The sequence below is a fragment of the Hemicordylus capensis genome, chromosome 2 (genome assembly GCF_027244095.1).
Source record: "Hemicordylus capensis ecotype Gifberg chromosome 2, rHemCap1.1.pri, whole genome shotgun sequence".
NCBI classification, from domain to species: Eukaryota; Metazoa; Chordata; class Lepidosauria; order Squamata; family Cordylidae; genus Hemicordylus; species Hemicordylus capensis.
Window position 1 is genome coordinate 29,310,480 of NC_069658.1, and position 12,939 is coordinate 29,323,418.

General features: G+C 47.8%; 1 protein-coding gene across 1 annotated transcript in view; it reads right to left on the reverse strand.

Annotated features, from left to right (window-relative positions):
- Positions 1 to 10,631, reverse strand: part of PLCXD3 (phosphatidylinositol specific phospholipase C X domain containing 3) — a 113,253-nt gene extending 102,622 nt beyond the window's left edge. The window contains exon 1 of the mRNA XM_053289760.1: positions 10,509 to 10,631. Within this exon, the coding sequence (XP_053145735.1) occupies positions 10,509 to 10,611 (103 nt within the window). The 5' untranslated portion in view covers positions 10,612 to 10,631. The remainder of the gene's footprint in view (positions 1 to 10,508) is intronic.
- Between the last annotated feature and the right edge of the window lie 2,308 nt (positions 10,632 to 12,939).

Below are 12,939 nucleotides of genomic sequence, written 5' to 3' on the forward strand. Positions count from 1 at the left end.
TGGGTAGCCATAGAAGTATTTTTTGTCTTAGCGGAACAATGATGTCTGCTTTAGAATCTTTGTTTCCTTTCTCCTTTATTTTTTAGCCAATTATCTAAAACTTGAGATTTAGTCTCCTTGGGGGGTATTCAGAGGCCCGTCATAATGTGAGGCCCTAAGCTGTAGCTTACTTAGCTTGTGCCGAAATCTGGCACCACATGTGAAGCTGCCATACTGAGTCAAGCCATTGGTCCATCTGGATCAGCATTGTTTACTCTGACTGGTATCTGGGGCCTAGAGAAGAGGTTGGCCCCCCAGCTACATGAGATCCTTTTTAAACTGGCAATAATAGAGATTTAATATGCTTGCTAAGTGTGTGCTCTGCCACTAAGGTATGGCCCTTCTGCCACTAAGCCCAACCATATCTAAATTTCCTCAGAATTAACTCCCACTAAGTTTAATTGAGCTTACTCCCAAGTAAGCCTGCCTAGGATTGCAGCCCCCCAATGCTCAAAACGAATGCAAACCATTTGCCTTTATCTAATTCCCAGAGCACATAACAAGCAACATGCAAACCGCAGTGATTTATCAGAAAACCACCAATATTCTATTACCCTAGAACATCTTCAGGATTGAAAGAGTCAAGACAAATCCATTAGGGAGGCAAAGATAACTTATCCCATGAATATTTTTCTCCTGTAAAGAATAGATGCAGATAACGTTCAAGTTCTCAACTCAATTCTCCTCTCCTGTTCTTGCTGTGTCAAATTTAAGAACAATGTTCTTTATGCTGGAAAAAACAAATCAAAATTCTATTGCTGGGACAGAGAGAACCATGCTTCGATAATAAATCTGCATTCTAAACACATTTGTCCACCGAGGAGGAAATAAATAACTCCAAAGGTAGCTTGCAAGGAATAGAAGGGCACCCTCTCCTGTCCTTGACAATCTAAGGCTACGCATTGCAGGATAGGTCACCACATCCAAAGATGAATGTTGGGCTGGCAAACTAGCCACCTAGGTGGAATCCAGGTCACAGAGAGAAAGATCAAGAGCTCTTGGGAAGGGAACTGGGTGGGCACAGCTCAGTAGGTTTATCATGTAGCCAGGACAACCTACCCCAGAAGGAAGGAGAGGAAAGCTGGTCTTGTGGTAGCAAGCATGACTTGTCCCCTTAGCTAAGCAGGGTCCACCCTGGTTACAAATGAATGGGAGACTTGATGTGTGAGCACTGCAAGATAGTCCCCTAAGGGGAATGGAGCCACTCCGGGAAGAGCAGAAGGTTCCAAGTTCCCTCCCTGGCATCTCCAAAATAGGGCTGAGAGAGATTCTTGCCTGCAACCTTGGAGAAGCCACTGCCAGTCTGTGTAGACAATACTGAGCTAGATAGACCACTAGTCTGACTCAGTACATGGCAGCTTTCTATGCTCCTATGAAGTCTGAATACCAGCAGTTTCCCTGCTGACATCCCAGTCAAGGGCTTAATTAACTGAAAGGTCAGATGGACATATATTAATTGCAGCTTGATCCTATGCATTGCTAGGTACTCTGAAACATTCCTAACGGCATCAGACTGCAGGCTGACTTTGGAACAGAATCACCCTGTCACTCAAATGGACATTGTCATGCTCACCAGAACAGTCCACACCTTTACCGAATCCTCTCTAGTCATTGTTCTTTGGGGAAGGCTTCAAAGGCTGTATTTGTTTGGTTTTCTCCAGGGCTGACTGGAAGCCATTTTGCCAGCCCCGGTGGTGGCAATGCATGACCCCAGCAGTGCACCAGAGGAGTCTTTGAGATTGACTAGAGAACATTAGTGGCAACAGCAGGGACTTTTACACACAGCAGGCTTTACTGCACAGTTTACTGGGAGGCTTTGCTGAGAACTCGAAGTTACCCAAAAAAACCAACACAAGTAATGGACCTTTTCCCCCTGGATATAAATTTGGCTATACTCTAGTGCACTGTGAAAAACACAAAGTGTGTATGAACTGCTCCCTGATAACTTGCAGGGACTTCAGGGTAAATCTGGTTGATATGTGAATGCACCCCCCCCCCATTCCGGAGGAGATGCAAGTTAAAGGACTTTAAAAGTGTGAACAACTTCCAGGTGGGGTACTCCAACAACCACCTCCAGGAACTCAAGTCTGGGAACCTCTGGAGTGAGACATCCTGGCATGCACCTTCCAGATCACCTGCTGGTGCTGGGGCATGCTCCAGCATCCTCTATGGCAGTGGTCCCCAACCAGTACATAAACCCCTGGAGGTACTTTTAAGGCTCATAATGGGTACTCAGAACCCCCTTCATCTCACAGTCCTTGCACTTTGCAAGGATCCCTGGGCCAGACAAGCCCACAGCACCCAGGGACTGCTCTGGCCACTGCCACGAGGCAGGAGGAGGCCTGCTCGACTCACCCCTCACCGTCTGGCCATGCTAAAGGAAGGTAACTTTCTGTGGGGTGGGGAGGCAGGGCAGTGGTGGGGAGGGCATGTGGGGTGACTGCAGGAAGTCCCCCTAATCCACTAGAGGCACCCCTGGACCATGGAGGCCATGAGCCAGGTCCCCAAGGTCCGGGGGTTAGAGTGCCTCTGCTTGTCCTATTAGTTTTAATTGAAGCACTCACCAGTAACTTAGTCTGGATGTAAGCCAGTGAGGCTGTTCTCACAAGCAGCCTAGCCTGGGATAGGCTGCTCGTGTGGAGCACCAGGATATGCAAGGATCCTGGCACTCCCACCCAACCTAATCCCACTCCCTAGCCGGGCTCTCAGCCAAGATTAAGGAAGCAAGCGCAGCCTTGATCCGGCCACTCAGAACACACACAGCCCAAGGAGAGACAGAGATGGGCACCTAGAGTGCCTGTCTGATGGCAGAATCCCCCAAGACATCATGCGGTGCCTTGTGGGATATCTGGAGGACAAGAAAATGAATCCCAGTCTCTGTTGATCCGAGCTTCTCCCAGCAGCGCAGGTCATATGGGCACTGAAGAAACGAAGAGCAATCGTGTGGAGAAAGGTCGGTTACACCCTGCCTTCCCTCCTGCCCTGGTCATGTGAATAGCCCCAATGACCGTAATAGTCTGTCTTATAACTATAACATTTGTGTGTGTGGGGGGGGGGCTCACTTGGATTGTAAAACAGGGAGGCAGGTAAGAGCCTTCCTCCCCGCAAGCAATCCCACCCGGCAGCATATTTGGCAGAGCCCATGACCTTACTTTCTACAGGTGCAGCTCAAAGCAACCAAGTGAAGCTCCCTGCTACAAAGCCCAGTCACTGGCCCCACCTAGCTCAGTTTGGTCTCCGCTGCAGCTCTCCACTTCTCATTGCAAGCGACAGCTCTGGGTTGCTTGTGCAGTTGGCCTGGCTTTCATCCAGTCATGTTGGGGGGACTGTCCTGTCTAGCTTTCAGCTGATCAAAATTTTAATTAACAGATTAAGATAAAGATAGGGGATAGTCAAAACGCGGTTAAATGGAGAGGGGAGGTTTTCGGAAATTAATGCCGCAAGTCAATCAGCAGCCAAACAAAAAGCATAGGGCTTGAAAACCATTCAGTGATTCATCATTGGCAAGTTGAGTCAATGGACACTTAGGGAAAGGAGAGCTGGTCTAGGAAAAGGAGAGCTGGTCTTGTGGTAGCAATCATGACTTGTCCCCTTAGCTAAGCAGGGTCTGCCCTGGTTGCATATGAATGGGAGATGAGAAGTGTGAGCACTGTAAGATATTCCCCTCAGGGGATGGAGCTGCTCTGGGAAGAGCATCCAGTTCCCAAGTTTCTCTCTGGCATCTCCAAAATAGGGCTGAGAGAGATTCCTGTCTGCAACCTTGGAGAAGCTGCTGCCAGTCTGTGTAGACAATACTGAGCTAGATGGACCAATGGTCTGATTCAGTATATGGCAGCTTCCTATGTTCCTATGACATATGCCCAGTGATTTCTCCTCTTCTCTAGCTGTTTTAAACTCAGTGGATATAGGAACTTAGGAAACTGCCTCATATCATGTCCAACTGGTCCATCTAGCTCAGTATTGTGTACACAGACTGGCAGCGGCTTCTCCAAGGTTTCAGACAGGAGTCTCTCCTACCCCTACCTGGAGATGCCAGGGGTTGAACCTGGGACCTTCTGCATGAAAGCAGATACTCTTTCCCTCAGCCACAACCACCTCCCTTAAAGGGAATATCTTACAGCAGACAGTGCTCACTTGCAGTCACCCATTCAACTTCAACCCAGGGCAGACCCTGCTTAGTAAAGAGGACAGTTCAGCCCACCTCCATCCCTGCCTCCCCCTTCTTGCACCACTGTCGCTTCCTAGCATGGCTGGTGATGGATGGGATTTTTAACCCATAGATGCCCACACGGGCTCAGAAACTACAACAGTGGGAGAACAGGGAGGTGGTGCTTCATGTGCCACCTTCTTGCACCACTGTAGCTTTTGAGTGCAGGTGAGATGGATAGGGTTTTAACCCCATCCATCTCCCCGCCTCCTCAGAAGCTACAGTAGTGCAAAAAGAGGGAAAGGAAAGGTGGTGGGCAGCACTCTTCCCTCTAAGAGGGATTCCCACATGTTGTTGGCTACAACTCCCAGAATCCCCAGCTGCAGTGGCTTTTGCTTGGGGATTCTGGGAGTTGTAGTCAACAACATCTGGGAATCCCTCTTAGAGGTAGGGATGTGCACGGAACTGGCTGGCCCGGTTCGGTTTGAGCCCGTACTGGACTCGAACCTGACCAGGCCGGTTCGGTCCGGGGGGGTTCGTGGACCTTTTTGCAGTTTCACCTCCCTACTTAGAGGGAACACTGGTGGGCAGCATGGGGAACAGCCGGTGGGTGAGGCAATGCCTGTGGGCAGTGGAAATGGGGCAGGATCCCCATATTTGTCCACCCCATATTTGTGTGCGATGCTGTCACCACACCCCTCCTCATTAGCAAGTTGCCCCTACCATTCATTCCCTAGTAAACACTGTCCCCAGTTTGCCCCTTTTTTGCTCTGGAGGATGACTTGTTCATTTCATTTGTCACTAGCAGCATTGTCATTTCTCAGGGCTCACCTTCCACCCCAGAGCCTCTAGAACAGGGCTGGCCAACCTGAGGTTCTCCAGAGGTTGTTAGGCTACAACTCCCATCATCCCCAGCTACAAGTTATTGTGGCTGGGGATGATGGGAGCTGTCGTCCAACCACAGCCGGAAAGTCTCCGATTGGCCATCCCTGTTCTAGAAGTTAAATCTCCAAGTGCAAAATGGATGCATCTTGTGATTGTGCAGCCTATTGCCTGATATCTCAGACACGGCAACTGCTGAAGTATATTTTGAACTGTTAATCACATACTGCGAGAGAATTCTGTTTTTCTAGCATATCTTTAACCAAAAGAACATTTACCCCTGCTAGTGCTAACTTGGTAGAGGCACCTTTTAATATGGTGATTCTTCTTATGTAGCAGGGGAAGAGTAACTGGCCCTATCCATAATAATAATAATAATAATAATAACAACAACAACAACAACAACAACAACCAATCTAAGTCATTGGAGGACAGAATAAATTTTATTTTCATTCATTCATTGTACATTTATATCCCGCTCTTCCTCTAAGGAGCCCAGAGCGGTGTACTACATACTTTAAGTTTCTCCTCACAACAACCCTGTGAAGTAGGTTAGGCTGAGAGAGAAGTGACTGGCCCAGAGTCACCCAGCAAGTATCATGGCTGAATGGGGATTTGAACTCGGGTCTCCCAGGTCCTAGTCCAGCACTCTAACCACTACACCACGCTGGCTCTCACGACACCATGCTGGCTCTAAAGTCAGTGTCGACTCCAGGCACCCACAGAGCCCCGTGGCTTTCTTTGGTAGAATACAGGAGGGGTTTACCCTTGCCTCCTCCATCATCATATGAGATGATGCCTTTCGGCATCTTCCTATATCACTGCTGCCTGATACAGTACCAGTGGGGATTCGAACCGGCACCCTCAGGATATTGGAGAGTAGATTAACACCACACACAGCCAGGCAGCAAAGAGCCTTCATCCATGTGTAGAATCGTAGAGTTTTAGAGTTGGATCATGGCAGCTTGGAAGGTCTGCTAATCCAACCCCCTGCTTAGAGCACGACATCTGCTAAAGCAGCATCTCTCAATGTTTTTGGAGTCATGGACTGATACATGCACAGTTTCCTGGACCAGTAGTTAGTAAAGAGGTCATCCGCCTCGCTCCCACCCCCCAGGCACCCCCAAAACTATTTTGAGCCGGTGGGGGCTGCTGCTGCCGCCGCCGCCAAAAGCTCTCTGGAGCTCATTTCTAGGCAGGCAGGCCTCGCTGCTGGGATTGCGTTCATTTTGAGGAAGTGAAATGAACGTTATCCCAGCAGCCAGGGCTGCCTGCCTAGAAATGAGTTCTGGAAAGCTCCCAGAGGTGATGGCCCCCACGGGCTCAAAACTGGTTTGACAGGGGGTTAATTCCTCATGGACCAGCATGAACCGGCACTCAACTCCTCATGGACTGGCACCAGTCCACGGCCCAGCAGTTGAGAAACACCACGCAAGAGCATCCCTGACGGATGGCCATCCTCTGTTTGGAGACCTCTAGAGCGGGAGAGCCCACTGCTGTGCAAGGCAGATTGTTCCACGATTAAACAACACTGGAAATTCCTCCTACCTAAATACCTAACTTGAAATCTGCTTCCTTGTCATGTCAACCCATTGAGATCATCAGGAGAGGTCCGTCTGCATTTGCCACCGGCTAGTCTGGTGGCTACTCAGGGATGGGCCTTCTCCATTGCTGCCCCGGGGCTTTGGAATGCACTCCCTAGTGAAATAAGAGCCACCCCATATCTGACAATTTTTAAAAAGTCTTTAAAGACACACCTGTTCACCCAGGCTTTTAACTGATACTGTTTTGATTGTTTTTAATGTTATTTTAGAATATTGTTTTAAAATGTTTAAATTGCCATATTTTAAATTTCTTGTTTTTGTTTTTAACAAATGTTTTAATGTTGTTTTTATTTTGTTGCAAATCGCCCAGAGACGTAAGTTTTGGGCGGTATAAAAATAGGTAAAATAAATAAATAAATAAATAAATAAATAAATAAATAAATAAATAACCTAATGGCTGCAGTCATGCCCTCAGGAGCAAGAGAGAACAGGTCCATATAACAACAGAAGAAGGGGGCGTGGATTGTGAATGGATTCTCCTTATGGGACCAGGGGTGTTTTCAAACACATTCAGCAAAGTGAACAGGGGCCCCACGAGCCCAACAGCACTGCCTTTCTTACTTTGCACACAGCATGCAGAAAGATCAGAGAGAGAACACTCAGCTTGCAAGTCAAAGGAGCTCTCTGATGCTACCCTGCCCAAAGCCAGCCCACCCCCATAAACCCAGAGTCGGTAGTTGAGCCATGATCTGAAAGGTTGAGAACCTCTCTTGAAAGCAAGCTGTACTTCTCTTGTTACAATAGAGAGGGACCCATGAGCATCCAATTGTCTTTCATTTTGCTTGTTTCCAAATCAATAGGGAATTGCAGTGCCCACTGAACTGCAAAGCACTGAAGGTGGCATCAAGCCCACGGCATATTTCTTTAGAAACATCTTGGTCTTTCCAAGAGCAAGTTGAAATGCCATCCACCCGCAGATAGCCATCCTCTGCTGCTATCACAAGCACAGTCTGTGCTGTGCTATCAACCGGGCCCTCCCCTAAGGTATTGGCATCTGTCTTTCAACCTCAGGCCTTTCAACCCACTTCCCATGGCTGAACTATTCAATGCTTGAGGTATCAACAATCGTGTGTTTTTGTTTTTAAATTTAACTAGCCAGATAAACACATCTCGGATCAGCAAGCTCTCCACTTTCTGTGTCAGCGTAATTAACCTATTTGCATGTATTAGATTTCAATTAGCATATATTAGATTTCAATTAGCAGTTAGCAGAGAATCCATCCCTTTGTGCCACAGAATACAAAGGATTTTTCCCCTCTCTCTTTTTTTCTCCCCCTCCTCTCCAAAATGTTATTGCAGGCAAGTTCTTTTCAAATCAGGTAATTGTTCAAAGAACATCTTAGAATATTTTCCTCCCCTGAGAAATTACCTGATCTTACCTTTTTTCTCACAAACACACACCCCGCTGACACTCTGCACTAAACACTAGTAGTTCAGAGGCAGATTAATAGCGAATATTAAAATTATATACTTCGCTTCTCTAACAGTCATGCACACTGCCTTTCTCTAGCTCTTGTGAATTTTGAGCTACCTTGGCTATCCATATGGATGCTTTTACATCCTTGAGCTTGACTGATATTCCCAAATTAGCAGACATCTTTTTTCTGTAAAGTGCTCCATATTTTAAGGTCATGTCCCTTGTTCCAGGCCACTGCACCTATCTGGAGCACAATGGCACACACACACACACACGTACACACACACCACCTCTTTAACATAGCCCCTCCCTCCCGCAACATACTACTGTCATTGATTGGCGTTTTGATCTGGCAATAGGTATATCATTGTCACACACAACCCTTAAACTGGTTCTTGTTTCAAGCAGTTTGCAAGGCGAAATGTGAAATGGACATTGGCCCCAATGCTCATTTGCATTCTCTCCCACACTAAACCCAGCCATGCATTTACTTACATCACACAAGAGAAGCTGAAAGGCAGCCTAAAGCCTCACATGTGGAAATGTTCTTGGTCTAGATAATGGAGAGAATCACAGAACTGACACATTTGCATTTATGAAACTGCTCTTAGGCTGTAATCCTAAACTCACTAACTAGGGAGTAAGCGTACTGAACTCAGTAGGACTTGCTTCCAGGTAAGCATACATATAGGATTGTACTGCACATCTTCAAAACCAAAATAATAGCACTAGCAAGAGAAGCGAGAGAGCAGGAGTCAGAATCTGAAATACATCTATTTTTGAGGGAAGACCATTTTTGTGATGCTGATTGTGGGGAGGCGTATATTCTAGTATAGTAAAAGCATACTTGAGTACCAACATTTTATCCCATTCATCCTCCAGGGAGGTTATACAAACTTCTCCTCTCAACCACAAAACCTCAAAGTCAAAGATAAGGGACAACACACCTACTGAACGCACTAAAGAGTGGCTTTGAGCCCAAGATCTTCTCATTCCAAGACTTATCCAAGATATCTCTGTGACAGATTCGAAGAATCAAGAGCACTATCTTGAAAAGTTGCACCTATGGCAATGGTTCTCAGGTTGATGCCGGCAATGACCAGTGGATCTTCCACATTATATAGTGAGTCTCTAAACCAGCCACCCAGACTGGCCCGTCTGTCTGCCCTGATCAGCAACCCAATAGCCCTCACCTGCCTACTTCCTGCAAATATCTTGCTCCACAGGTAAGCAAGCATTCTTTGTTGCTTGCTTACCTGTGCATGCACACGTACGCACATGCCTGCCTCAAAATGAGTAATTCACACATGCATTCCAGCAACTGAATGTGCAATGTCAAGGGAATGTGTGAATCACAGATACAACAGATCTGTTAACAGATCCCAGCAGAACTTCAATTTCACCTCTCATTACCTGAAATGCAGGGCTGCTCAACCAAATCAGCTCACACACTCAGGGCCAAATTAGACGTGATGGCAGAAATTCTGCATTTAAACACGCAGAACTGCCCCATCGCATAGAAAAGCAGGGGGAGGCGAGAGGTCTGGTGTAGCCCACCCTCCACTTCCAATCATCAAATGTACAATGTGGAGCAGTGGTTCCAGAGTTGGACCTTATCTAGGGAGAGCTGGGTTCAGATCCCTATTATGGCTCCAAAGCTCACTGGGTGACCTTGGGCCAGTCCCACTCTCACTGCCTAACCTACCTCGCAGGGTTGTTGTGGGGATAAAAGGGATAGGTTATATTTGCCACCTTGAGCCCCTTGTTGGAAGGCTGGGGTTGTAAAAAGTAAGAAACAAATACAATACAGACATCAACCAGAGAGAAATCAAACACGCTACATGTGAAAACGGAGCCCAAGTTTAATTGCACCCCTCATTCTATGGGGCAGGAGTCAAGGTCTGTTTGAAAGCTGCTGGGGCCATTCCGACAGGTCCAAAATATGGTTGCATGAGGAAGAGGACTTGAGGAGAATATTAACAACCTTGGATGGGTGGAGTGGGGGGTGGATTTCTGAAGCTATCCAATGCAAGTTAAACACAAATCAATAAGCACAGGTGGAGAAAGGTAGGTAGGGCTTAATTCACAACTATATAGTGCAGGGAAAAGGAGGCTTATATTTTTTTTAAAACACCTCCCCAAAAAACCCACCCAAAAAACCCAGACGCATTATATGACAACCCCCACAAGGAAACCCCCACATCACCTCGCAGGCGATACTAAGCGTGTTCCATCCAGCAATGTCACCTTTTCCCGTGGATGGAAAACGGAGGAAGGGGAAATGCAGAAGCTCACTAACATTTAAGCCAGACATTCCCAGTTATAATCACAATTTTTTTTTAATTTAAAAAAAACCCGGATCCTCATCCTCCCCTACAAGCCACCCGCGCTCCGGAATGGGGACCACTCAATCTCCTACCTGGGATGGCCAGGTTCGACAGGGGCACGTTATGGATGCTTCCGGGCAAACTTGCCATCCAGTCTGCGGATTTCAGCTCCATCTTGCCCTGCGATGAAGCCATGGTGGCTGTAGAATTAAAAAGGGGGGGGGGACAAAAGAGAGAGAGAAGACGCTCGCCTCAGCCGGCAGCAGCTTCTTCCTCCTTGGATCCGAATCTGTTTGCTCCTCCAGCCCTCGCTTGCCAGAGAGTTTACACGCCGCGCTGCGCCACACCCACTGGCTGATGATGGCGCAGGCACATGCTAATCCCAGTGATTATGCCAGACACTCTCCGGGCAGGCGCCGGAGGTCGGCGCGGGGAGCGTTTGTTCTGCCCGGGCTGCCTTTCTCCGCATTTCAGAGCGACGGCAGCCTTTGGGTCTCCGAAGCTGGTCACAAAGGAAACGCGGGGGCTTCAACTTCCAGAAGGCTGCTTCCAGAGCTAGATCTCAGCCAGGGGAAATGTGAGGAAGTGGCCCAAAGGGATATATATGTGTGTGTGTGTGTGTGTGTTGTATCGCACTTCTATCTCGCTCTTCCTCCTGGAGTGGGGCACACATGTGGGTTACGTTTATCCTCACAATCCTGGGAGGTAGGTTAGGCTGAGAGAGAGGTGACTGGCCCAGTATCTCCCAGTGCGTTTTGTGGCGGAATGAGGATTTGAACTCAAGTCTCCCTCCCTTGACGGCACACTTTACCTTTTTACAGCATGATGCCTGAATAGGGCTTGATTGTACCAGTGTTGAGCATAATGTGTGGATATAGGCCTATTAATGGGGACAAAGAACGCCAAGGACCAAGACAGACAGACTGTCCCTGGCACAATTAGCAAATGTACAGCAGTGTGATCAGTATGATCAGACTGGTCTGGGGAGTAGGGATGTGCACGAATCGAGATTCGGGCACCGATTCAAAGATCAGCTTGGGCACCTTTAAAAGGGAAGCGAGCAGGTCCATACCTTTTCCTCCTCCGCTCACCGCAGCTTCCTGCTATAGCAGGATGTCCCCCAGCACCCTTTGAGTGGTGCCGGTGCAGTGGCGGTACACAGATTTATTTTACCACATTTATATCTTGCTCTTCCTCGAAGGGCGCATGTGCGTGCTGCCTCCATGCCGGCGCCACACAGGGGGTGCTGAGGGGGACGCACCAAACCAGCATGAAGCCGTGGCAAGCAGCAGAGGAGCAGGTATAGTCCTCTCCTCACCTTTAAAGGTGCCCAAACCGACCTTCGAGTCAGTGCCCAAATCTTAATTCGTGCGCATCCCTACTCCCCAGATCTAGTCCAATCACTACACCACACTGCTGCACATTCTCTAATTGTGCTAGGGACAGTATGTCTGTCCTGGTCTCTGGCCTGCTTTGTCCCCATTAATAGGCCTATTCACACATTATGCTCAACATTGGTACAATCTAGCCCTATTCAGGCATTCTGTTGCACTTGCATTCAAATATCTGGGTTCCTATGTTCATGTTAAAAGTGAATCTGGATACACAGGTCCCTGAAATGCAGCTTACAGAAAGGAAGTGCACTGCTGCTCCTGTGAATAACTGTACCTGTGTGCATTGTTGAACATAATGTGTGACTAGGGCTTCTGCATACATCTACCCAGGTACAGAACTGTACACAGGTACAGTTATACCTGTGCAGTTGTAGTGCTGCAGGAGTGGGCTGTGATGCAGTTCTGGTACTTTTCTCCCTCCAGGGTCTCAGCAGGGACGCAAAGCCCTTAGCTTTCTACATGGAAATCATGTGATGCTCTTGCTATTCCAAGAGCATCACATTATTTATTACCATGCGTCCTGTCTTAGGAACATAGGAAGCTGCCTTATACTGAGTCAAACCCTTGGTCCAACTAGCACAGAACTGGGTACACTGACTGTCAGCAGCTCTCCATGGTTTCAGGCAGGAGTCCTTCCCAGCCCTACCTGGAGATGCTGCCAGAGATTGATCCCCTAACCGTCAGCATGCAAGTCCTATGGTAGACTAGTGTCACGACTTCCTAAAATGAATGACAGGGAATGCCCACTGAAATTTGGAAATTCCATGCATCCCTAGGGCCATTTGGAAGGAACCAGTGCATTTCAGTGGGTATTCCCTGTCATTCATTCTAATACATTCCCTAGCGTCTACATGACTACTTGTAACAGAACTCCCCAAGTTATTGCATCTATATAAGAGGTGGGGTGGGGTTTGGCCACTGGAGTGGGCGTGGCCATGGAGTGTGGCTGTTAGGATGGGTGTGGCTATGGGAGCTGTCATGGATGGCCCCTGCACTTCTGAATTTACGATTCCATCACTGTTCACATGTTATATTGAACACAGGTGTAGCAGTGCCTTTCTGCTAAATCAGGACAGGGACAGGCCATTGCAGAATAAACAAAAGTCAGTCAGCAGTGAAGAGCCTTTAC